This window comes from Taudactylus pleione, unplaced genomic scaffold (genome assembly GCF_031769625.1).
Source record: "Taudactylus pleione unplaced genomic scaffold, aTauple2 ptg000026l, whole genome shotgun sequence".
Taxonomy (NCBI): Eukaryota; Metazoa; Chordata; class Amphibia; order Anura; family Myobatrachidae; genus Taudactylus; species Taudactylus pleione.
Genome location: NW_028284428.1, coordinates 36,260,309 through 36,285,580, shown reverse-complemented (window position 1 = coordinate 36,285,580; position 25,272 = coordinate 36,260,309). Strand labels below are relative to the sequence as shown.

Here is a 25,272-nt window from a genome sequence, read left to right as displayed (position 1 = left end):
AAAGAGATAGTTAGGAGCAGCTGCAGCTGCATATAAAGAATGAAAATAAAAAAGTGAAGTACATATATATTAAACACACAGTGAAGGGTTAAAATGTGTTATAAAGGAAAATGTGTTATAATGCGGTGCCCTGAGACAGATCAACCAACGCAATCTAGGGGGACCCACGCCCCAAAAATGAACCAAAGTTGCACTACAGTATATAACTTGTAGGACTTATCCATGCTTTTAAACCAATAAGGAAGGGTGCTAGTCTATATACTCCATTTAATGTGCTTTATTGCACTTCTGAGGGAAAGGAGACGCCCCCATTCTGGACTAGCACCCTTCCTTATTGGTTTAAATGCATGGAGTATGGTAATGTATATGCACACTGTATTAGGCACAATTCTAGATAAGTCCTACAAGTTATATACTGTAGTGCAACTTTGGTTCATTTTTGGGGCGTGGGTCCCCCTAGATTGCGTTGGTTGATCTGTCTCAGGGCACCGCATTATAACACATTTTCCTTTATAACACATTTTAACCCTTCACTGTGTGTTTAATATATATGTACTTCACTTTTTTATTTTCATTCTTTATATGCAGCTGCTCCTAACTATCTCTTAACACTGCACTTTTCTTACTATGGTGGTGCCTTGGGGCAGCTTGGCTGGGCCGGTTTTGGGGGGTCCTGCGTTTTGGATTTGAACCCTAGTATGTTAGGGACCTACCCGTAAGAGGTTACCTGGATATGGTGGGTAGGCCCATAACCTTGGCCATGATTATGCTAAAAACCTCTATTGATTGCAAAATTTTATTGCATTTATATATATTATTAATAATTTGGAGTTGTGCACCTGGGATTTGTCTGTTTCTATGTGGTTGTATTTCTACATATGTTTCAATATACAGTATATCATTGTATTTATTTAAGTTCATCTTTATTCTGACGCTGTTTATTTTTAATTTCAGTATTAAAATTCTCTTTTCTAGAACCATGTTTTGCCCCAATCTTTGCTTCTCCTCTGATATAGCTAATATGTGAAGTACCGCTGCACCATGTTTATTCCCAAGGTATGTGCTCGTTTTGTTAGGCAAAGGATAAACAACTTTTGACAATTTAATTTTATTGTAAACATCTGACATTAAAAATGTATGACGGTTTTATATGATCTGTGTTTCAAAGTCCACTGATGGAATTGTGTGTCCACAATCTGCACAGGAGACCACAATGAACTTTGGGCCTGATTCTGAGATTTATGCTAATGTAATCACAACTGTAATCTCTTACGGATCGCAGTTGTTAAAATATGCTAATGCCTTCCAAAGTATAGCCGAGGATAGAGATGCCCAATGCTGCCTTCTTATATCCGTCTGATGATGTGCAACAGCATAAACATCTGTAAAAGTGATGCAGATCGGGCAGCCACTCGCTCAGTTTGTACAAGTCTGACTTGCCGAAAACACTGCGGCTCTCCTGAGAGCTCTCATGCTGTGAAGGAGATCACAATGGCTAATTTATGTGCACCAATGAAACAGAGTTTAAATGGTCCCGACCCGCCTGCGTTTGCCTAGCCACCCCTCCCCCAAACCCTGACTACCTGTCACTCATTTTGCAAGTGAATCCTCTGTGTGAGCGTCATTGCTCGATCTGCATAAATCTGAGGCATTACAGCTTACAGTAAAGGTGCGTACACACTGGGCGACCAGGAAAGACAGTACGATTACGACATTGTAATCGTACCGTCGTTCCTGATCACCTGTCTGCACTGAACGATCAATTTCTGCACTGAATGATCAGTCGTTCAGTGCAGGCACAGTCCATCATTCCTGAACATGCCAATCTGTCGTTATCGGCAGATTGGGTTGCTGTTCAGGCGATGGACAATGTCGGAAACGACCAGCGGGCGCGCGCATCGCTGGTCGTTTCTGACATAAAAGTGCACGATTTGTGCACGATTACTGAGCGATTGCACGATTACGATGTCGTAATCGTGCAATCGCTCAGTAATATCGCCCAGTGTGTACGCACCTTAAGTCTCAGCGTCAATAGTTATCATGCCATGAACAAAAGTTGCAAAAAGAGTTTAACCCCTAGGTGGCGCTACTGGAGATGCTTAATACAGCAGCTGTCTGTCAGGAGATTGTCAAACGCTTTACACTAAGGTATAGCAAATAGATAAAAGCGCATTCCCTTTTTCCCTCATTTTGGTATACTTAAAATAGGACTTTACATAGCATTTCTTGTGGTGTATTCCTTTTTTGTGGAGGTCCAATCTTATCAGGAGACAACAAGAGGGCATATGAAGTGGAACACAATAAAAAACCTGAATTATAGCATGGGGATTCATGGTTACAATTATTTTTAAATGATGTAACTAGCTTGTTATTCCCCAATTATAAAATGGTTCAAATTGAATTCATGTTTTGGCTTCTCTTTTTTCTTTACAATGTTAGTAATAAATGCTAAAGTGGCAGTGCCATATTTAAGCACATAATCATGTAAAGCCGTGTCATAGACATAAGAGAATGTTATTCATTAATGAGAGTCACTACAGCAATATAAAATGTAATTAAATACAAAGTCTTCCACATCTGTTGTTTTTCACTTTGAAAATCAAATGGAAATCATGTTTCTGCAGTGCTAAAATAATGTTAATTAATATAAGCAGATGGCCGCAAATTAATATAGGAGCAATGCTAATGATTTTAGTAATGATTTAATAATGTCACTATGAAATCAGTGGCTAAATAGTGCTGCTGACAGACTTCAACATCATATCACTGCACCTCCTAAATGGCATACCTGCCAATGCATCTACAGTAGGCTATGCCTAAAGCTGGGTACACACTACTATACACATTGTTCGATTGGACGACAAACAATATATTGATTGCGGATCGACTGGTGTATACACCCGATATGTCTGACTGGGATACTCTCAGTATCCCGACACAGGGTATGCCGGGGCTTAGAATACTGGCACCGGAATCCCTAAGGTAAGTAGTGGGTTTTGGGGGGAGGGTTAGGCACTAGGGGGAGGGTTAGGCACTAGGGGGGAGGTTTTGGTGTAGGTTGCAGGAAGGGGGAGATTAGGTTTAGGCACTAGGGGGCGGTTAGGTTCAGGCAACGGGGAGGGAGTTAGGGTAAGGATAGGAGGCTAGTTAGGATTCCTACAGACAGGTGTCGGTGTCCTAACCCTGTAGGGATGCTGGCGTCGGCATTTTGACCGTCGGGATCCCAAGCGTCAGCATCCAGTACTCATCCCCTTTGAATTATGTCGTTCACAGACCCATCAGGTCAACCCTGCAGCACATCCGATGCCGTTATACAGTAAAATGCATCTGAAACTGCCTGTACACTGCTTGTGTGGATACGCCCTTACTAAACTCAGCTTATATTTGCTCACCACGTGCGTAAGGTGGGAGGCAATCGGGAAGCCGACTGCCTAAATACCGGCAGCCGGCTTCCCGACTGTCTTATCCCGGCAAGGGTGAAATGCCGGGCGTCTAGATGTAGACGCCCGCATTTCCCCGACGCCGGGAGACTGGCGCCCGGCATCACGATCGTAGTGATGCCGGGCGCCGTGAGCGGACAGCCGCAGGGGGGGATGGTTAGGTTTAGGGCTCCCGGGGGGGACTTAGAGTTAGGCACCCCCCCGGGAGGGTTAGGCTAGGGGGAGGGAGTGTTAGGGTTAGGCACCCCCGGGGGGGACTTAGGGTTAGGCACCCCCTCGGGGGACTTAGGTTTAGGCAGCGGGGAAGGGGGTGGTTAGGGTTAGGCACTTAGAGAGGGGATTAGGGTTAGGCACTTGGGGGGGAAGTTAGGGTTAGGCACCCCTAATGAGGGTTAGGGGGGTTAGGTTAGTGGATACTTACCTATCCACGATCGGGATTTCCAGCGCTGTCGGGGTTCCGCTGCGTCGCACTCTGCTTCTGTCGGGCTGCCGCTGACGGGAATCGAACCGCCGGCCATGCGGCCGACGGTATTTCATACCAATTCCGCATAAGGCATATGCAAAAATATTTGTACAGACATATGGGTACACAGTCCGAAAATACTTATTTTCTAGCATAAATAATTGACAGACATCCAATTCTAAATCAGCCTTAATATGTTCCCTTTGCAGCGAAAACTGGTTATATCAATTATATCACATTACATCAAATAATATATGATGTGCATACCAGATGCTATCGACACTCTGGATAACGAGTGAGTGCCAGACACTTGTCTTTGATGACCCTTCGCCATGTTGTCTGGGATACTCGAGCTTGTTTTCATTCCACTTACTAGTAAATGCTGAAAATAAACATTAGAAAACTAATGAAAAAAAAAAGTAACAGCATATAGAAAAAAATTATTGAAAATAATAGAAACATAAGCTTTATTATCTCAGTAACTTTAGTATCTTATCTAAAAAAAAAATTACAAAAAAACAAACAAACCAACCAACAAGCAAACAAACAGACAAAATTAACAAACCAACAACAGATACAGGGCCGGATTCTGAGTTGGTAGTAAAGAAAAAAAAAGACCAAGTAACTGCACAATTTGCTTTACTCCCACTTTAGAATCAGGCCAACTTAAAGGTACATCCAATAACTGTTTTTCCCATCACCTTCACCTTTTTAAAATAAAGTGACAAGGCGGCACAGCTCAAGGTCAAACAATATATATATACAGTATATATTTATTCTATAGAACCCACAGGGAGAATATACAAACTCCCAAACTCCACATATTTAGGGCTGTGGTGGGGAGTGAACCCAAACCCTAAGTGCTGTGAGGCAGTATTGCTAACCATTATACAAACCGTGCTGCTGTAGTCTTTAGTGCATTAGCAATGTTATGCCTTCACCAACTATTAAGCAAATGGAGTATAAGAATATCATAAACGTACAGCCTAACAACTGGAAGAACCACAATAGAATAAAAGACTAACAGAAAATTAGCAGTCTGGGCCCGTATTTATTAATACTACATTTTACCTGTTTTATTCTTCGTATTTATATAATACAACAAATAGAACATTCAGCCCTAAACCTTTTGTATATAGGGTTTGAAACCATAGAATGATGGGATAACAGCAACAGACTTTGATAGTAAGTACAAATATAGTTTTACTTAGTAAGTGCTTAAAAACTGTATAATTTAGTTGCAGACATAAACTTAAACAACAACATTTGAAAACATGTACAAAAATTGGAACAGTAAGTGCTGATGTGCACTGTCAAGTTATATATCAATAACCACTGAATTCACACACTAAGTCAATTGCACTGAGACCCTTGGTATGGAATATAATGATAATGTCAATGTTGGTGACAGAGCGTGGGAGGGAGGGGCGAAGAGAATAGCGGCGTCCCGCTGTCTCTTCCAGTGCATGCAATAAGGATGTTCTTAGTTAGCCTAGTATAGGTGGTGGCATGTCCTGGTGTTTTGCTGATGGTGGCTGAAGATGCCTTCTGCTCGGGTAGAAGGAGACCACTCGGACTAGGGTGCAGGGGCTCCGGACTGGGGTTGTAATGGCTAACAGCCGGAGTGAGCGATACGTCTAATTATAGACTGTGTCCTGCACTCTGGCTAATGGCCTTACAGTCCCCTGTCTGGGGAGGGGAATCCCTGGTCGAGACCGCTCACGCTCTCAGCCTGCTTCCCCCTCCGTTACAGAGACTCACCTGTCTTCCTGTCACTGCTTGTGGCTGGATCCATCCTCCTCCCGTCCGTGTTCCGTGTCCTCTGGTCAGCGGATGCGGGTACTCGGCAGCAGCGTCCTGGACTTCTGTTCCTTCCGGGTTATGTGATCGAGGCTGATCACATGGTGTGTCTGTATGAGGTTTCAAATTGCAGTGCCTTAGTGCGGGGACTAGCGGGGAGAAGATTGCAATGATAACGTGGGCGTGCTCCCAACGCGTTTCGACCCGCATAGGGTCTTCCTCTGGGAGTTGTGGTAGTGAGTGATCAATTCAATGAGGTTTAAATAAACTGTCAGTCTCCGCCTATCCATCTGATTGGTCCCTAATCGTGCCTTCTAATTGGTTGCTCACCCAGTCATTCAACTACTGCAGGAGCTGTTTAACATTTAATAGGTAATCTATTGGGACCAGTCATCTGACATAGAAATAGCACTTCTGTATGATTATACTGATTTCATAGGTAATCTATTGGGACCAGTCATCTGACATAGAAATAGCAGTCCTGTATGATTATACTGATTTCATGGTATTTTGTTATTAATTATTATCTGCAAAAACCAGAGTGACTTAAGGTCTTGCAATTTAACTATTTTTAACTCCTAGTTACATGGGATGCTGTTTAGGGTCTGTCTGTTTGTATTAGAATTTTATGACTTGTATCTGGTGTGGGTGAGGTTATTGGGGGTTGGGGTGTAATCAGTGACTACACATGTATGCTTCACTATATACTCAGTAGGTTTCAGGCTGCAGGCCTGTTAGAAGGCTGCATTGGTTTTTATTTCAAAGTGTTTTTTTTTCTAAGTGGTTTTATATGCACAGCATAATAGCATAATTTAAAGAGTTAGACAGGAGTTAAACAGGAGGAAGACAGGAGGACATCATTTAAAAAAGAACTCTTTACAACTTAAAAAGGATCTTCTGAGCTTCTGGTTACCCTGCAACTCAGCCACCAGCTTTCATTATAACCTGAACACACCTTCAGCATTGCAAGCAACTACCGGGTGGCTTGCTGCATTTTAAATTTTTGAATGTATGTTTGTTTGACCCGACACTGTATGTTATTCCTATACCACTATCAATTTATCTCTACACCACTGTAGTATCTACCATTTTTAAACACCTCATCTATAGGAATGCTTTATCCTTAATTTAAAGTCCTGCAACTTTAACAGCTTAAAACTCATTTTGTTTATTATATACTCTTGTAGTTGTGCCTTTACATAAACTACATTTTTTTGGTCTTAGCTAGATCAAAGATTGCTACTAGCTAGCAGGTGGACTATTCCTGGTATTTATTTTTGAGCGCCGGGTATTGTAGTTTGTCAACTACATATATTTACATCAACTAACACTGTTCTTCCTTTTATCTGATTTTTAGACATTTTAACTTTACTGTTCCTGTATCTCACTCTCATCACTACTACTGCTTTTTCCTCGCCCCCCCAATCCCTCATCTACGCAATGTCTCTCTTTTCTTCTACTCCCCTCCTCACTCAGAAGCTACATAATACTTTCCTTTACCACCAGTTCCCATTTATTTTCTCCCTCCATAGTCTCCTCCATTTTCTCCTATCCCTCCCTCCTCCCCTCTGTCTCCCTTCATCCCATCTAGTACTCTCCACTGCATCTCCCATAACTCATAAGCCCTGCACCCTCCCTTTTCTCCAAGTTACACCTCTTCTTCTCAACCGACACCACACTAAACCTCCACCTTGCCCACCACCTGCTGTCACCCTTCCTCACTCAGAAGCCCACCACATATCCACACTCTCCTTATCCCCCTTCTCTAAATCAATCTCAACCCCACACTACAGCAACCCTAACAATCACCTTCTCTCTCCCAACTCTGTCCCTCTCTTCTGTCTCCTCTGGAATGCCAGTACTGTCTATAATCTACTGGTCCCTGTCCATTACGGCTTCATACTCAATTCCTTCAATCTCCTAGCCATCACCAAATCCTGGACTTACCCATCTGACACCACTTCTCATGCAGCCATCTCCTTTGGGAGCATCAAATTCTTTCACACTCCCTGGCCTGGAGGTTGCCACAGTGTTGGTGTTGGGGTACTTCTATCATCTGGTCACTCCCACCAACTCTTACCTTCTAAGCTATCCACTTCATTATTTGCATTCAATGCTCATATCAGTGGCCTTTTCCAACTTCCTCAAGTAGCTGCCTTTCCTCGTCCCCCTGGCCTTAACTCAAAATTCCATGTTAATTTTGCTTCTTGGCTCCTAACCTTGAAATGGGCTCTCATGACCCTTTCTTCCTCAAAGCTTTCCAGCTCTCATCCTAACCCACTACTCCATGTTCCTTCCTCACAATCCAGCCCATCTGTGTCACCCCTGTTTGTCTGCCCCCTCCCCTTTAGAATGTAAGCTCTCACGAGCAGGGCCCTCTTCCCTCATGTGCTTCTCCCTCACTTACTCCTACTTTAATTTACAACAGCACCTAACCCTTGGTTGCTGACGCCATGCTGCTTATTTAAATGTTATGCAGCAATTCTGTACTGGACATGAACTTGTGGCCACAGCTCTCATTTCATTGAGACAAATGAGGGGATATTTGCTTCACTCTGGCTGGCGCAAGGACAACGCAGGAGGTGGTGAGCAGCGCGTGGGTCTGGCGGGAACAGAACTGGCACGTGCTGTGGAAAAACTATAAATAGCTGCACTCCCGGACCGTTGGGGAATCCGGTGAGGTAACAGTGGGAGGGAGCAGACCTGCGCTGTGGAGATTACCTCGGCGTGTGTGTGTCACCCCCCCTGGATGTCAGTGAGGGCAGCGGCAGTGCAGTGACTCAGACCTGAAGGGAGACCCAGGCGGAACTGAGATCCAGGACCAGCCTCTCCTCTGTGACTCGCAGTGAGGAGGGATGACCAGGAGGCATGGCTGTTGTGGAGGAGAGACAGCCCCAAGCCCAGGGAATTACAGTGCATCAAGGAAGAAGACAGCAGCTGTGTGAGGTGGACTGACTGGTTGCTGGGGTCTAGAGGTGTCCTCTGACAAAGGTCCTCTTGAAGACTGAAGACGGGAAGGTGCATGCCATCGTGCAGAGGGCTGAAGACAGCCAGAGCTGTCCAGCAATTCAAAGGTCTAGGGGGTCAGGTCCCTCTGAGCAGCACTGTGAGAAACATAATTAACCCCTACACTGCAAGCAGTACACAGAGCAGACCTCAATAACAGACAGAACTATTTATTCATAGTGTAGAGAAGTTATTTGGCACAGTACAGTGACTATCAGTTATTATGCAAGAACAGGAGCTAGTGCTAAAACACTTTCTTGACTGATATCTGTCAATTCCTAGGAATAACTTTACACTTGAATTGATTTAAAGTCGGAATAATAAGGATAAGGAGATCTTTCATATACCAGCTGAAAGTTCAGTTTTTAAAATATATATACATACATTTAATCTGCTGGAAAGTTTTTGAGGGGATAGTGAGACAACTTAAGTAGTCCTACTCTTAAAAGTAAACTATGGGCCTGATTCAGACCCACTCGCGAGCGGCTGTCCGCTCGCAAGTGGGTCGATGGTCTGCACTGAGCATGCGCACGACGGAGGGAGCTCCGTCGTGCGCATGCGCCAGACACGACGAGCGAAGGACTTTCCTTCGCTCGTTGTGTCCGATCAAAGGGGGCGTGCTGTCAATGTTGATTGACAGCACGCCCCCTTTGGTGGGCGTGCCGGGGGCGTGCCTCCCTGACGGGGGCGTTCCCACGGGAACGCCTCCCGTCAGAAGCCGGCCCACTGACATCACTAGTGATGTCAGTGGGAGTGATTTTGGCTCTGATAGAGCCAAAATCACTCCGGAGCTTGCGGTTGAAAACCTCAACCGCAGGCTCCGGCTCGCAATTTCGATGGTCGCGATGGTCACGACCATCGCGGCCATCAAAATGCACGCTCGTATAGCCTGTGGGTGGTGACCCACAGCTATACGAGCGTCCAGGAGGACGCTCCATGAAAATGGAGCCCGGCCCTCATGCAGAGCGTGCGCTCTGCTCAGAGCGTACGGCTCTGAATGAGGGCCTATATGCCTCTACAGGATAGTGGAAAATAAGCCTAGGAATACGCTGATAGTAGTGACGCTTCCCAGCACAACTAAAACTTATTACAGTTATTATTACAGTTTTCTACCGGATATTGCCCTGCAAATATTATCAAAAATCAACAAAGAAATAGCGTGCACCAACGAGCTCACAAATAGAGTATATGCTCTAGAAACAGTTATCAGGTTGGTTAAGTAATACTGCAGTATAAAAAATATTTAACGTTAAATTCCGGGGAAAATACCCCATATTGTTTAATATAGGAGTGTTCTTCAAAAGCGATGTTAGAAGTTACTAGATAAACTAGTGAGTGTGTTATTCAATGAGTTGATTCAGACAACATGTGTACGCTCAAGTCTCAATTGTAGTAGTCTATGCATTGTATGAATTTATTTCAGTCTTCATTCTGTGGAGAGCAAAACCTGACGGGGTCATCTGCCGAGCCATACCAGAAAAATAAAGTTTTTTTTAAACTGTGATTGAGTTATATTTGAAGTATACTAAATCTAAGAACAGTCCTGTAAAATATGTATTTCGCATGCAACACTACAGACCGGTATCTAAGGTAATTAGAATAAGTGACCCTGACCTGTTTCTAGCTAACCCACAACATAGTAACATTAGTAGGGGAGCTTGTCTCTCTGAAGGGGTTACCGTCGTTATGAACCTGTAAGCCACTGGTTATAGTGGGTAGTTAGATTGGATTACTACACAATCAGTGAGTGTTATACAACTCAGCTGTATCTGTTGTGTCGTGTTCACTTTAATGATTAATAGGGCACATGTCCTGTTAGGTCACTGTTAATTATAGGACAAATAATGTTGTGGCAAGCTTAATTTAAGCATAGTGGTAGTGCACCTTCGCCAATATTCACAGAGGGTAATTAATGCTGCCATATAGTCGTCTATAATCATGATGGTTAGTGAACTAAGGAGTAGAAAAAGTGTTGGCTATAATAAAATAAAACCCTGACAGGTAGTCTTAGGGTGAAACTGATAAACAGTATAGTTCGTGGCGGATACACATACGATTACCCACAAATTATAAACCTCACCACTGTCTTTATTTAAACCTTTGGGTGCCACGGGGTCCATTGTAATTATGGCTCTCAGCTCTTCTCTATTGATGTGCTTTATATGGTCACCCCCCTCCAGTTGGGTAGTATTAATCTAAATGCAACAAACTCTAATCCCAAGGGATCAGAATTATGGAACTGTTTAAAATGTAGGGATATCGCTGTTCTCCACATCCAACCTTGATGTTACTTATATGCTCACCGATACCTATTCCGTATACTCAATGGCAGATTTTACCAAGGGGTTGCAAAATCCACCACCCTCAGAGATTGCCGGGCATTGTCTTTCCATTGGAAGCGCTGTATGCTACTCGCATGCAGGATAAGCAATCCCAGGGGGAAGTGATTTTCCTCTCTGGGTCTGCCAGTCCAGACTGCAATTAAGAGAAAGTGCTTCTAATAAGTAGTCACTCCACTGCTATTACGGCTGCCCTACCCAGGTTCTAGTAGGGGTTGCATCTGATGCTGCTTGTTGTGCCCTGGTATAAAAAAGTTGAAGCCACAGCTGTATACAATGGAGAAAAATGTCATGTGCACACATCTTTCAAGCTTATTTTAGGAGGTAGAGGTGCCTTTAGCCTATACGATGCCCTACACAAGATTGTAGCTGGTGCCCCTTAAAGTGCAGCCAATTCACATGATCGTGCCAGGCATTGCACCACCCAATTCACATAAATATGCCCAAATTGATGCCCCCAGTTTCACAAGATTATGCCAAAAATTACTGTCCCCAGTTCACATAAAATTTGCCCCACATTCTGACTGGCAGGTAGTGTTGACATAATCACACTGCTGGTTAGAGTTCATGTGGTCTGTTGGCGACTCTACCATCCTTCTCCCCACTGGCACTGATATGGTGGAGAGACGCATTGAGGAGCCGCGAGTACACACAACATCTCCCAGCAGCGGCACTACAGTCAGTGCTTTTTAACTGTAGCGCTGCTGTTGAGAGGTTACATCATGTGGTGACTCCTCCTGTCTATATGTCCTAGGTGACGTGGGGGTGGGCTTAACTGTGCTTGCTGGGAGTCTCCGTGGAGAAATGGTGCCCTAGGCATTTACCTATGTGGCTTATGCCCAGGGCTGGCTCTGTTAGAAAAAACAAAAAGTGTAAATTAATGAGTGGGGTCCTAAAAGCGTAGTAAGCAGGAATTATTGGCATCCTTGTTGGTGTGTGGCAGATGCCCAAAGTAGAATGTGGGTGTCTGTCTATGCATACACTAAACGTCTAATAGGTGCATTGCCACATTTACACATTTGTAAATGACTCTAAATCAAAGTTTTCCAAACTCCGTTATTACAGTCCAGGTTTTAAGGATATCCATGCTTGAGCACAGGTGAGCCTAATTAGTACCTCAGACAATTTGATCTGGACTCAAGCATGGATATCCCTAACACCTGGACTGTGATGGCGAAATATGGGAAATGGCAGAATTTGGGAAACCCTGCTCTAAATTATATTACAAACATCAAATTGTTCATGTTCATATGTATTACAATAATAATAAGTAATTTTATAGCCAATTTGTCAAATATAAGGCAACACTCACTTTATTGCAGCGTTTCGAAGTTGTGCTGTGTTTGCTTGGTGTCGGTGAACTTTGGTGCACTATTGCACTTGTGCTGGTCTTGGAATTGTTGCTTTTTATGGCACTCTGTGCTGAGTTCATATTGCCAGTAGCTTTACCTGCCAAACCACTTGTGTTCAAGGAAAGGACACTTCCACTAGATTGGCACAAATAAGGATAATTATAATAATAATAATACAAGTAATATTGACATACAGTACAACAACTTCCTTATACAATATCCACATATATATATATATATATAATATGAAAATGTTAATCTATGCTTGCAGACAGAAAAGAAGGGCCTATATGGAGTCCAGAATTTTGCCACAAGACTGATTACACGTGGCCTCATCACAAACTTGAATACAGAAGATTACAAACATATAGAATATTGTGATTTCTGCCTTTTCTATGTTTGCTTTGCTGCATTCCTCGTAGAAACTATAGAAAATTTTTGTACACACATCAGTATCACTGAGCTCTCACAATATTCTGTAGTGACACAAGTAATAAAAGTGAAAAAGAGTTTGATGTTATCATATATAAGTAATACTGAATTTCTTGTGTCATTACCGAACAGAAGCTGGTGAGTTGCGTTTGGATTCGGGACGAGAGTCGATTTGAAAGCTTGCCTGACTGATTCCATCAACATTATCCTGGCCAGTGTGAATAAAGTCTGCTTGGGAATCTTCAGGGAGATTGTAAATGTCCGTTTTAGATCTCCTGTAAAACAAACGAGTGTAAGTCACAAAGTGGCAGAACAATTCAAATATAGTACGCTTGTCATGGATAATGCATTGCTTTCTCTGTCCGCATGAACAATGTTATGAAATCATTAGTAAAAAGGACAAAACTGTCTAATACAGTACGATATTGGAGTGGCTGATTACTGCATGTATGTGTGGAACAATTACTGTAGCTTTAAAAGAAGAGTTTCTTATAATATTTCACAATTAAATGTCATTCATTCAATGGGCCTGGTTTAGAGTTGCACGCAGAATCCATGTCGCACACAAGCGGCCGATGTTCTCAGGCTGCATATGCGTCTGAGTCGCACTGCATCTGCGTCTCAATGGACGCCGCTGGGAGCCGCAGGACGAATTTATAAGCAGAGTGAGGCAATTTAGGAGGGCATATCTGGGTGGTATTACCGGGTATGTGTGTGTGTGGCTAGCCAGAGGCGGGCTTGTGGTCAGCGACTGTGTAGCGCTGTAATAGCGTGCTCCCCTGAATCAGGCCCAATGTGTACCTTTATTATACAGAACAGTAAGATTTATTATAGCTGGAAAATGTGCCCTGACAAATCCTAAACATTGTGGAGCCTAAAGCACTGGATAGGAAGCACTAATTCTACTCCACAGTGGAGTTTCAGTTTTGTGGAATGTTATAAAGTAAACAAAGATGTAAGTTATAATTTACTCATGATCCACTCAATCCAGGGGGTCTCCTGACATCTGCTGTAGTCACGACAGACAGCAGCGGCCCTCATTTGTGAAGTGCACTGTGTGGATGATCCAGGGTTTAGTTTTCCAGGGAAGGAGAAAAACCTGATGGTGTGCATTTTGCACAAGGGTAAACATGACAACCTGATGCTCCTTATATTAAATAAAGACTTCACAGTATTGAAAATATTCAGTTTTTCTAAGATCCTAATTTTGGTCTCAAATTGAACAATGAGTAGAGGACATGTGCCTAGAATAAGCTTCTCTTGTAGTACAACTGGAAGGACCCAAAGGCCCCCGATTAAACGTACAGGATGAAACCTAATATTTCCGGTATCACAGAGGGAAAATGGCTGTGCACCCTTTCACAAAGTCAGGAACTAACTAAATGGGCCAAACCTTCACCTCATTCAAAAAATATTGCACCACAAAAATGAAATCTAATTTTTGCATTCCTCCACATGACAGTACATCAACTCTAAACGTAGGAAATTAAAGGTTCTATGTACTCAGCCTTGGAGAGAGATAAAGGGCATGGAGATAAAGTACCAACCAATCAGCTCATAACTGTCATTTTTCATACACAGCCTGTAAAGTGGCAGTTATGAGCTGATTGGTTGGTACATGCAAGACTATATACTAAGCCTTGGAGAGAGATGAAATGGTTGGAGATAAAGTATTAACCAATCAGCTTATAACTGTTGCTTTACAGGCTGTTAGGAGCTGGTTGGTTGGTACTTTATCTCTCCCCACTTTATATCTCTCAAAAGCTTAGTACATGTACCCCATTATCTCCATCCACTTTTTCTCTCTCCAAGGCTTAGTACATAGACCCATGTCCTTGTTCTGTTTAACTCCTCCTACTGGCTAGTGCGAGATTCAACTACTCCGCAAACATTGCCATCCTGCTCCATAAATGCATGACCTACAGTATGACTAAAATTACAGTTGATGCTTTACAAAAATGATTCTGCTCTGCACTTTTGCCATTTTGCACGAAACAAATGAGGTTCACTGTGTTTACGAGGGATGATACTATATTTATGATAACAGTACCCTTCAGTGGGAGTTATGAGAGCATCCACTCTAGCTAAGGCAGGCTCTTTTCATACAAGGAGTGTGTCCTTCTACAAAATACTGCCGGCAGGAGAATAGCTTCAACTGAATGTTACTGACGTTAGGAGACCTGCCATATCAGGTACATTGCCAGACCTAAGTAATATTCTGTATCATGTTTAACTTGTGGGTCTCAGTTTTGGTTGAAGTTATCCTTCAAAAGAACATTTTATGGCAGTGATGAAAAAAACACATGTATTTTAGTTCTAACATTGTTTTCTTTAAAGTTTTTTTTCTTGTCAATACAAATAATGGGGTTTCCAGGTCTAAGAGATAATTCATTTTGAAGTTGGAATTAAATCACACCAAGCAAGTATCCTAACCTTTACCATAATAATATGGCCACTGGAGGGGTATTATACTGATGTATTAAGCATTATAGTAAATTATACATTTGTTACATAAATAGGCATATTAATTAAGAGGGTTACATAGCTTTGAGCCGTTCCTCTTAATAGCAATGCAACCACATAGCAAATTGAAGCATTTCCCTTGGGATCCTACCCTGTTATACGCATGGACTGCTGAATTCCACCGTAATATGCTAATTCTTTCTGCTGAAAGCACAAGCACTAAAATCCATAAACAGCTTTTCAATGGATTAAAGAGCAATGTATAAACTCCAACGCCGTGATGATGGCTCTGTAGCACAACTCATTTATAAACGTCTTATAGATTACCAGCCTGATTCAGGGGTGCACAATATTGCAGCCATGACTGTGGTCTTTTACGCAGCGTGACTGCATTTTTATGCTAATGCTGCAGCCAATGGTATTCGCACAGAGACGCCCAATGGCTGTGGCACTAATCTACCACTTAGCATACTAAGACACACCTTTGGCCGCACTTTTCCCTTCCAAGTCAAAATAGACATACACAGGAGTCTAATGCGTTTTCAGGAGAATATGAGAACTAACGGCCTGATTTACAGTTGTACGCTAATGCCACCGCAGCTGCCAATTTCTTTCAGCTACAGTGTAAAAATATGCAAATGTTGCAGACGCCGAGAAATGTATTTAGACGCCCACTTGCGGCTCTGCAAATCCAGACATCTGTGTAATAAGACGCAGCATCGATCACAGATCCTTTGATTATCGGTCTTCTGAGTAACCTGATGGTCGCGCAGAATGGACATGTAAACTGAGACACACCTGCTTACGGGATCACAGATGCGAACTGTGACACATCCCCAAAACGGTCACGGCGTGTCTTCATTCTTTGCTGCCACTTCCTGTTACCTCCCACAAACGCTCCCTGACTGTCAATCACACTGAGTAAATAGTCACAGTGAGCGACTACAGTAATGTAACTTGACGTATATGCAGATTGACCATTATCTCTCAAGGGCGTAAATATCGGAATGGAGCTAATACTCTGAATCGGGCCCTAAATACATTTCAATAAGAATTATTTTGTTACTCTCTCTACACACGCTAAACTCTATTTCTGGAAACCTACTGAAAGCTAATCAGTATTGAAAGCCAGTCATCTTTTAATGGATGACTATAAAGGACATTAGCTTCTACTCAATTAGATTATAAAAAAATGCATACAATTTCACACATTCTAATTTATGTCATGGAAAGCAAACTCTTCTATATTATGTACTGAGATTTTTCATTCTCTATCATTTCAGATTACGTGTTGTGTTTATTTGCTCTGTAAATACAAATTTCTGAATGGAACCATTGAAAAGAAAACTATAACCCAATTCACGTAAAGCGTTACTGTGAGTTCTTAAAAACTTAATTTAAAGTCCTCATCCATATCTAATCTCATTTAAGTATAAATAACGGTGTAATTTCAATAGATTACAGAAAATCCCATGAAGATTATAGATAGTGATATCTCACAGTAATCTTACTCTATTACGCTTCCCATAACTGCTTGCCATCATCTAGAACGTAAAATCATGTAAATCACTGAACTACTGTATTCACCTTTCAGGGATCGATGTGATACTTCTCAAGCTCCGAGTATCATAATTTGAATGAATACTTATCGAGTCTTCTCCACTTCTTTCCTGTTTGCCCACCCTTTTGCCACGACTACAAATGAAAATGAAACCCTCGGAAATGAATCAGTGACATCTTAAACTGTATTACAATCTTACCAGTACCAAGCGGAAATAGCCATTAGGTTTCTATTGTATATACAGTAAAATGTTTTTCTATCTGTAAAGGCATTACATGTATCTAGACCAGTGATTGACAAGCTGATACACTTCAAGGGCCGCATGTGGGACATCTAATCTTCAAAAGGGACGCAAATTACATAAAATCTTAGTAAGTTAAATAATGCATTTGATAAAATAAAGATACACAAATCTGTAATAATATATCAGCAGGCATATAAATTTAATATAAGTGTTACAAGCTATAACAATCGAGTCTTTACCTTGCCTGAAAGAAAGCCTAGCTTCACCCCTGAGAGAGCGTGACCGCATTCTGGCGTAATGCTAGACACAAAACAATTGTGTAGAGATATTTTGATATAGCATCCTGTTGCGCTTGTTGTTTTTTAATATCCTCATGATAAAAAAAACGTCTGTTCACATGTGGAAATGAGCCCCAAACAGTAACAATAACTTTGCAGGACAATCGTACATAATAGGGTCGGCCCAAAAAATCCATACCTTGATTTAATGAGAAATCACGAAGACCTTTCCCACGAGGAAGGAGAGAAACCATGTGAGGCAGATTGCATGCTCTCCTATCTGATGTCATTTGTGCTACTGACACTATGTGACCACCAAAAGTGTACATGTGGCCCAAGGATCACCTGTTGCTTATCACTGGTCTAGACATCACAGATTCGCTAGTAAAGGCAAGTAATTGCACTATATTTGGCTTTCCACAACTAGGGAAAGCAGCATATGCCAAATTCCTAGCAACAGGGGAATCCCATGCACTGCACTTGTCAGCAGAATACTTCCGTACAGAATAGTGATTGTTGAACCCCATGTACAGGAAGTCTGAGTGTTTGTATCTATGAAGAAGTACAATCAAAAGGAAAGTTATGCTGAGATTTATAGAAATTATCTCCACCAGCCATATGGCCATAGTCTGCCAGGGCCACCATTAGGGGGGACTGCCAGGACTGGAGTTCCGGACAGAATGGGGGTGCCTGCCTTCAGTCCATCCAGTTGCCCGCCCGCCCTCAATCCATACCACCCACAATTCATCTCGCTGACTGGGGTCAAGCAACAACGTTTTTTTTCTTTGGAGGCTCGTCACGCTGCGCTGCTGAGAGGAGCCATGTCGCTGTCGCTTGAGGAGCAGCAAGAGGAAGGTAAGTCAAGCATGGGGGCTGGCTGTGGTGGAGTTGCAAAAACACAGAGGGGGGGCCCTGTCTATTCTGTAAGTCCTCGGCCCCATAATTTCTGATGGCAGTCCTGTGTTCTGCTACTGCCCACGCATTACACTGTGTGTATGCACAGAGGCGGAGTAGCTAGTCAGATGCACGACGTGTGATATGTGTTGGGTGTTCATGGGCGGCGGCTACTCAAGCATGGATGTACTGTCTTATGGGCGTGTTATGGGAGTGTTGTGAACTCAGGCGCTTAATCGCTTACATTGGAGACCATACCCTGAGGAAGAATCTGCACCTAGCATGGGGATGGTGTAAGTATCGATTATGCAACTGATGGCTGTGTCTAATGAAGCACCAATCGGGATTGTTGCTTCTAAAGATGCACAAAGTGGAATATTCAAATGCACACTTGAACAACATTGAAGAGCTTACACTAGCATTAGCATAGAGCAGTGGTTCCCAAATTGTGTGCCACAGCTCCTTGGAGTGCCGCGGCACTGTCACCGGGGTTCCGTGGAGGCTGGTGAACTAAAGAAGCCAGCCAGTGTATTATTTGTGTGTGTCAAATGTATGATTGAAAAGTAATGAGACTTATTTTTTTTTATTCAGAATCACATGACTCCACAGGATCTGAACATTTTTCTTTTTCAAAGTAGTGTCCTTCACATTCAATACATTTTTTGCAGCGTTTCAAGGATTCAACGACGTACAGTAGACTGTTTTGTTGCATCACTTTAAGTGTTGCAGCTGTGGCATTTTTCACTTCATCATCTGTTGAGAACTCTCTGTGCAGTTGTTTTTTCAGGGTTGGGAATGCCCAGAAATCACAGGGCGCTAAGTCCGGGCTATATGGAGGGTGTTCCAGTGCTGTCCCATTAATTTCGGTCAGTGCTGCCAATCAGGGCCGGATTATAGGGAGGGCGAAGGGGGCGATCGTCCCGGGGCCCCCACACACTGCCCAGAGTCTCCGCTGCTATTAACAGCATTTAGCTGTCTCCGGCGCCGCTATTGTTCTTGTCGGCGGCTGTTCCCTAACAGCAGCCACCGAGGAGCTTCCTACAGTCAGAGTCTCGCGAGATTTGACGTTATCATCTCACGAGACTCTGACTGTAGGAAGCTCCTCGGTGGTCGCAGTCAGTGACAGTCAGAGGGAGCCGAGGCTCCAACATAAAGCAGAGTTGAGTCATGGTTCCCTCTTGGTGCACCTCAGCGCTGACAGGCAGGTACTGTAGTCCTTAGTGTGTATATACACACACACATGTATATGTATATAGCTATATATACTGTGTCTATATGCACACACGTGTGTATATATATATATATATACATACATACACACACACAAACTATGTGTGTGTGTACACACACAGTATATATAGCTAAATATAGCCATATATACTGTATGTGTGTGTATATATATATATATATATATATATATATATAGTGTGTGCTTTTATATATATATATATATATAATGTATATAGTGTGCTTACACACACACAGTATATGTATATATGTGTGTATATACACACTAACACCTATATATGAGTGTGAGTGTTATATACAGTGTGTGAGTTATATATACAGTTATATATGAGTGTGAGTTATATATACAGATATACTGTGTGTATATATATATATATATATATATATATATATATATAGCGGTTACATAGAGGCCCCCACAAGTTTGTTGTCCAGGGGCCCCCACAGACCTTAATCCGGCCCTGCTGCCAATGCAACAGCAGCAACATGTGGTCAGGCATTGTCTTGTAGCAAAAACCTCTGTTTCTTCAGCAAATGTGGTCTTTTCTTCCTCATGGCTCCACGCAAATGGATTTCCAGGACATTTGCATAGTAGTCACCATTAATTGTCTGTCCACAGGGAACCCAGTGCTGTAGGATCATATCGTACGCATCAAAGAACAGCAGAAACATGGCTTTACACGCCAAAGGACTCACACAGAATATTTTGGGTGGAGGCGAATTCGCATATTTCTATACACCAGACTGTTTGATTCCAGAGCATAATGCAGAATCCACGATTCGTCACACATCATAACCAATGTCAGGAAATCGGGTATCCTCTCCGACATTCAAACGGTGTTCTTGCACGTTTCAACTAATCATCGCATCTGTTCTTCTGTGAGATTTCTGGGTACCCACCTTGCACGTGATGCATGTTCAGTTCCTTTGTCACAATATGCTGAACCTGTTCAAATGAGATGCCAAGAGAAGCCGAAATTTTGCGTTAACCTTCTGTCATTTTGCAACATCTCCGTAGCTTTGGCAATGATGACATCTGTAACCAAGGTGGATGGTTTCCCAGAATGCGCTTCGTCAGTCATTCACTCATTATCCTCTTGAAGTGCTTCCACCACGAAATACTGCAGCACGGCTAACTGTTTCTCTACCGTGCTTGCAGTAACATTTTATGAGTTTCATTTCCGCTTTTTCCAAGTTTAACACAAAATTCAATCACACATCTCTGACGTAATCTCACAGACACGTTTTCCTCATCCACCATGACGAAACATACGAAGATCTTCCACTCGCTGTGACCAAACAAAGAAGACTATGGCAGTCCAACCGCAGGCTCAGACACATCGATGTATGAGCTTCACAATAACCAGCACAGCGTTGCCACGTCTACCCATGGGACAGAAAAACAGAGGCAGTCTCATTACTTTTCAATCAGCCCTCATAAATGTTTTTTGCACAGGTGGGAGAGGGATTGGTGGCACAGGAAGTGTCTGATGTGAGGAGCGATGCTGCAGAACGGCGCGGACGATCACAACTACAGGTAAATAAAGGGGGACTTGGAGGGGGGGAAATGGAGAGGCATGGAGGGTGGCAAACTGAGAGATATGGGGGGGCAATGGAGAGACATGGATGGGGCAAAGGGAGAGACATGGAGGGGGCAATGGGAGAGAGACGGAGGGGGGCAATGGGAGAGAGGAGGGGGCAATGGCAGAGAAATGGAGGGGGCAATGGGAGAGAGATGGAGGGGCAATGGGAGAGCGACGGAGGGGCAATGGGAGAGAGACGGAGGGGGCAATGGGAGAGAGACGGAGGGGGTAATGGGAGAGAGACGGAGGGGCAATGGGAGAGAGACGGAGGGGGCAATGGGTAAGAATAGCAGTTTTTTAAATACTTATTACATTATTTCTACATAACTTTTTTTAAAAATGGGACTGCTCAGTAATAATTTTTACTTAGGGGTGCCTTGAAAAATGTATGGAGACCCTAAGGGTGACTCAAAATGAGAAAGTTTGGGAAGAGTCATAGACGCAGCTGCAGCAAAAGACGTTAAAGTGGTCAAAGCAGCCTGCGACTCTGAATTGGCCCCATAATGTTTATGATGAATATTTATATGGATCCTTGTAGCCTTTTTCTGCAACATGAGTTCATCTGTCTCAACCACCTGTTAAAAAAGCCTGAGAACCTGTATTGCCCGTGAAAGCCCTATATTTCTGCAACTGTTCATTTCTTAATTGGTGTTCACAATGTTATATTTTTCATAGGCAAACACAGGGGGGTTCCAGTTGCCTGGAACCCCCCCAAACCCACACCACACAAATGAAATAATTAGTACCACCAGTTGATCTTTGAAAATATGTGAGCCTGTAATGAATACACTTGTGCACTAACTAGGAGATCTGGAAAACATGCACTGTTAGGGGTGCACTGATATAGACCATCTATAGGGTCAATTATTAATACTGAATAATAATACACTATGCAGTGCATAACCAATGTGTAGGTATATTTCCAGAGCACTGCTAGGTTCTTTTGCTGCTTCCCCAGACTCCCGAACTTGCTCAAATGATCTGGAATGGAGCCCACATCTAAAATAAAAACATTCAGCTGAGGCAGAATGACCCTAAATATAATGACATACTGTGATCTCTGGCCCTGTTCATGTCAGAATTATTACATACACTATACTGTACTTCGTATGACGTATATATTATGACTGGTTCAGTGCTACAGTAATTATGCCCGCTTAATACACTAGCCACAATTGTTCTAAAATCAAGTAACCCCCTCTAGAAATCCTGCATTTGCCACAGGTTTTTTTATTGTAATTATCAAGAGAAGCATTATAAATATTTTAATCTGAATGTCATGTATTTCTGGATACTCTGAGATATGCTACTATTTATACAATAAAACTAATAGGAAGCTAGAGTTTTTCATCCCCCACTACTGTGCATTTATGCAGCATTTTAATGAAATATTGGAAGTCTCCCCCCCAGTTTTCATTGCTCACCCATCAGCACGAGACATTGATCTAATACTTCGCAGACTCTGCGTATCGTAATTGGAACCAATGCTTTTAGCATCCTCTCCTTTTCCATGTCGCTGACCAGTTTTTTTGTCAGTAGTACTAAAATAAGCAAAAAGAATGGGGGCATTTGATAGATAAAAAACTATTAATCCACCACTACTGAGCTATATTTGAATGGTAGAATGTAATAATCTACATGATGTTATGCAAATATGTGGTACAATAAGGAGATAATAGATACTTATAATCTATACTAGAATTATAGACCAGAGCCAGACGGGATGTAGTCGACATCCCGAAGTGCAGGATGCCGACGGTCTGAATACCAGTGTCGAAATCCCGACAAGTCGAGATACCTAACCCCAGGCGGGATGTAGTCGGCATTCCGGCGTGCGGGATACCGACCGTCTGAATACCGATGCCGAAATCCCGTCAGGTCGGGTTCCCGGCACCAGTATCCCGAAGGTAAGTATCGGGATGTTAGGGTGAGGTTAGGTAGCAGGGTTAGGTATTAGGGGGAGGGTTAGGCACCGGGTAGGGAGTGTTAGGATTAGGGTGTGGGGAGGGGGAGATTAGGTTTAGGCACTAGGGGGAAGGTAAGGTTTAGGCACCGGGGAGGGAGTGTTAGGTTGCGGGGAGGTGTTAGGGTGTGGGGAGGGGGAGGTTAGGTTTAGGCACTAGGGTGGGAGGTTAGAGTTAGGCACCGGTGAGGGTGGGTTAGGGTAGGTGTTAGGGTAGGGGTTAGAAAAGTACTCACCGTCACTTCCTATGGGTGTTGAGATTCTGACTGTCAGGATGCCGCTGTCGGTATTCTGACCAGCGGCATCACGACAGCCGGGATTTCATACCCAACCCGAGCCAGACAAGTCTTTTGGGTGGAGAGGCGGTTCCACTTCCAGGGGATGCAGTTAAGATCCCGACAACCCGGATGCCGTCTGCCAGAATCCCGATCGCCGAGACAACACCGGCGTCGAAATCCCAACATGACTCGGGATGCCTACGCCGGCATCCCGTTCATAAAGACACTGGAGAAAGGTAAGTATCATCCACACTGGGGGGGGGAGTTTGGTTTAGGCAGTCCGGGGGGACTTAGGGATAGGCTGCAGGAGGGGGGAAGTTAGGGTTAGTCTCCGAGGGGGGGGGGGGGGGTTGTTTCAGGCACCACTGGGAGGGAGGATAGGGTTAGGCACTAAGGGGGGAGGGTTAGAGTTAGACACTAAGGGGGGGGGGTTAGGTTTAGGCACTTACCGGGAGGGTTAGGGTGCGGGGTAGGGAGGGTTAGTATAAGGGTACAGGAAAGGAGGGTTAGGGAGTAAATAGGACAGGGGAACATTACTTATCGTTCCCCTGTCGGGATTTGAACCATCGGGATGCCGCTGTCAGTGTACTGACAGCCAGCATCCTATCCATTGTTATACCGATTCCACTTCCAGCTGCAGTTACTTGATGGAAGAAGAGTCTACACAAAGGTATAGACCAAATTTCAAGCAAATTTTTCAGCATGCTCAATCATAATTCTATACATTTTGATAGGTTCATTATCTGGTATCATGACCATTTTATTGGCCACAAAAGCTGAAATACTGAACCAATTGTCTGATAACAAATGCAATATAGCAGCAGGTGGGCAGCTTGAGTGGCAATGTTTGATGCATATACACATTACCATAAGATCATTTCACTGTCACCAAAAACCTATATGATGTGTACTATACAACAGGAAATGTCACATTAGCGTTTTCACACACAATGCAATAAAGAAATGCAGCACACTATTAAGGACTGTGGTGCACCCTACAGATTCATAGATATTGCCTAAAATGCTAGGATGGTTTTTCTAAAGAACAAGGCCATATACTGCTTCATACTTTGAAATAAGCAAACATTTATATAATCAAACTCCAGAGAAAACTAGACCCTTGTTGCCCCCCTCTACATGTGGTCTTTCTAGGAAAGTCTGGAAACACTCCAATTTTCAATTCTTACCCATTGGCACGAGATAATGATCTATTACTCCGCAGACTCTGGGTATCGTAATTTGAACGAATGCTTTTTCCATCTTCTCCTTTGCCAAGGTTCTGACCAGTTTTTTTGTCCGGAGTACTAGAAAACATTTATGTAGTAAGCTAAAGGGTATTTAACAGAAAAACAATATGAATAATATTGAGCTACAGGCATGATTCATAGTTGTATGGTGTTAGTATTGCTGCAGCGTACATTAACATAAGCTAATGCAGCAGGAGGCAGCTGGTGTAAATAGATGTCTCCTGCATGCTTGTGTGATCTGCAGGTGCCACCGAGGACGTAGTCCATCTGAGTAACCCTCAGGTTACTCATATAGCCATTTCAGGACACACCCACTCCCTGTCCCCAGGGGGCACTTCGAGCGATATCACAGGATCCATTCTGTACATGTGTAGAATGGGACCTGCGCATGGTTTGGTAGAATGTAACAGATGCATGATATATTGCAAATAGGAGGTGCGTTCAGCAGAAAACAGGCTTAAAGTGGCTAAACGCACTGTTGCTCAGGTCAACAATTGAACAGCAGAATCATTGTTTACTTTGTAGACACATGCGAATGCCCAAACTGGATTAACTACAGGTCAACTGGGGTGGTCACCCAGAGCCTCCCCACACACTGGGCCCCCCCCCACAAATAGTTACATCATCAACGATGAAGGGCACTGTGGCATATGTGAACTGGGGTTTCAGTGTGGCATAATG

At 43.2% G+C, this 25,272-nt stretch overlaps 1 protein-coding gene across 6 annotated transcripts in view; it reads right to left on the bottom strand.

The window, feature by feature from the left end:
* SYTL5 (synaptotagmin like 5) overlaps positions 1–25,272 on the bottom strand; it is a 297,226-nt gene that overhangs the window by 103,680 nt on the left and 168,274 nt on the right. For 3 of the 6 annotated variants that reach the window (XM_088451681.1, XM_088451679.1, XM_088451682.1), the window contains exons 6-11: positions 24,532–24,648; positions 22,528–22,644; positions 16,883–16,990; positions 12,958–13,107; positions 12,361–12,535; positions 4,171–4,285 (exon numbers count right to left, since the gene is read on the bottom strand). In XM_088451681.1, coding sequence (XP_088307807.1) covers positions 4,171–4,285; positions 12,361–12,535; positions 12,958–13,107; positions 16,883–16,990; positions 22,528–22,644; positions 24,532–24,648 — 782 coding nt within the window. The remainder of the gene's footprint in view (positions 1–4,170; positions 4,286–12,360; positions 12,536–12,957; positions 13,108–16,882; positions 16,991–22,527; positions 22,645–24,531; positions 24,649–25,272) is intronic. The other 3 variants (XM_088451683.1, XM_088451684.1, XM_088451685.1) reach the window with 3 other exon arrangements.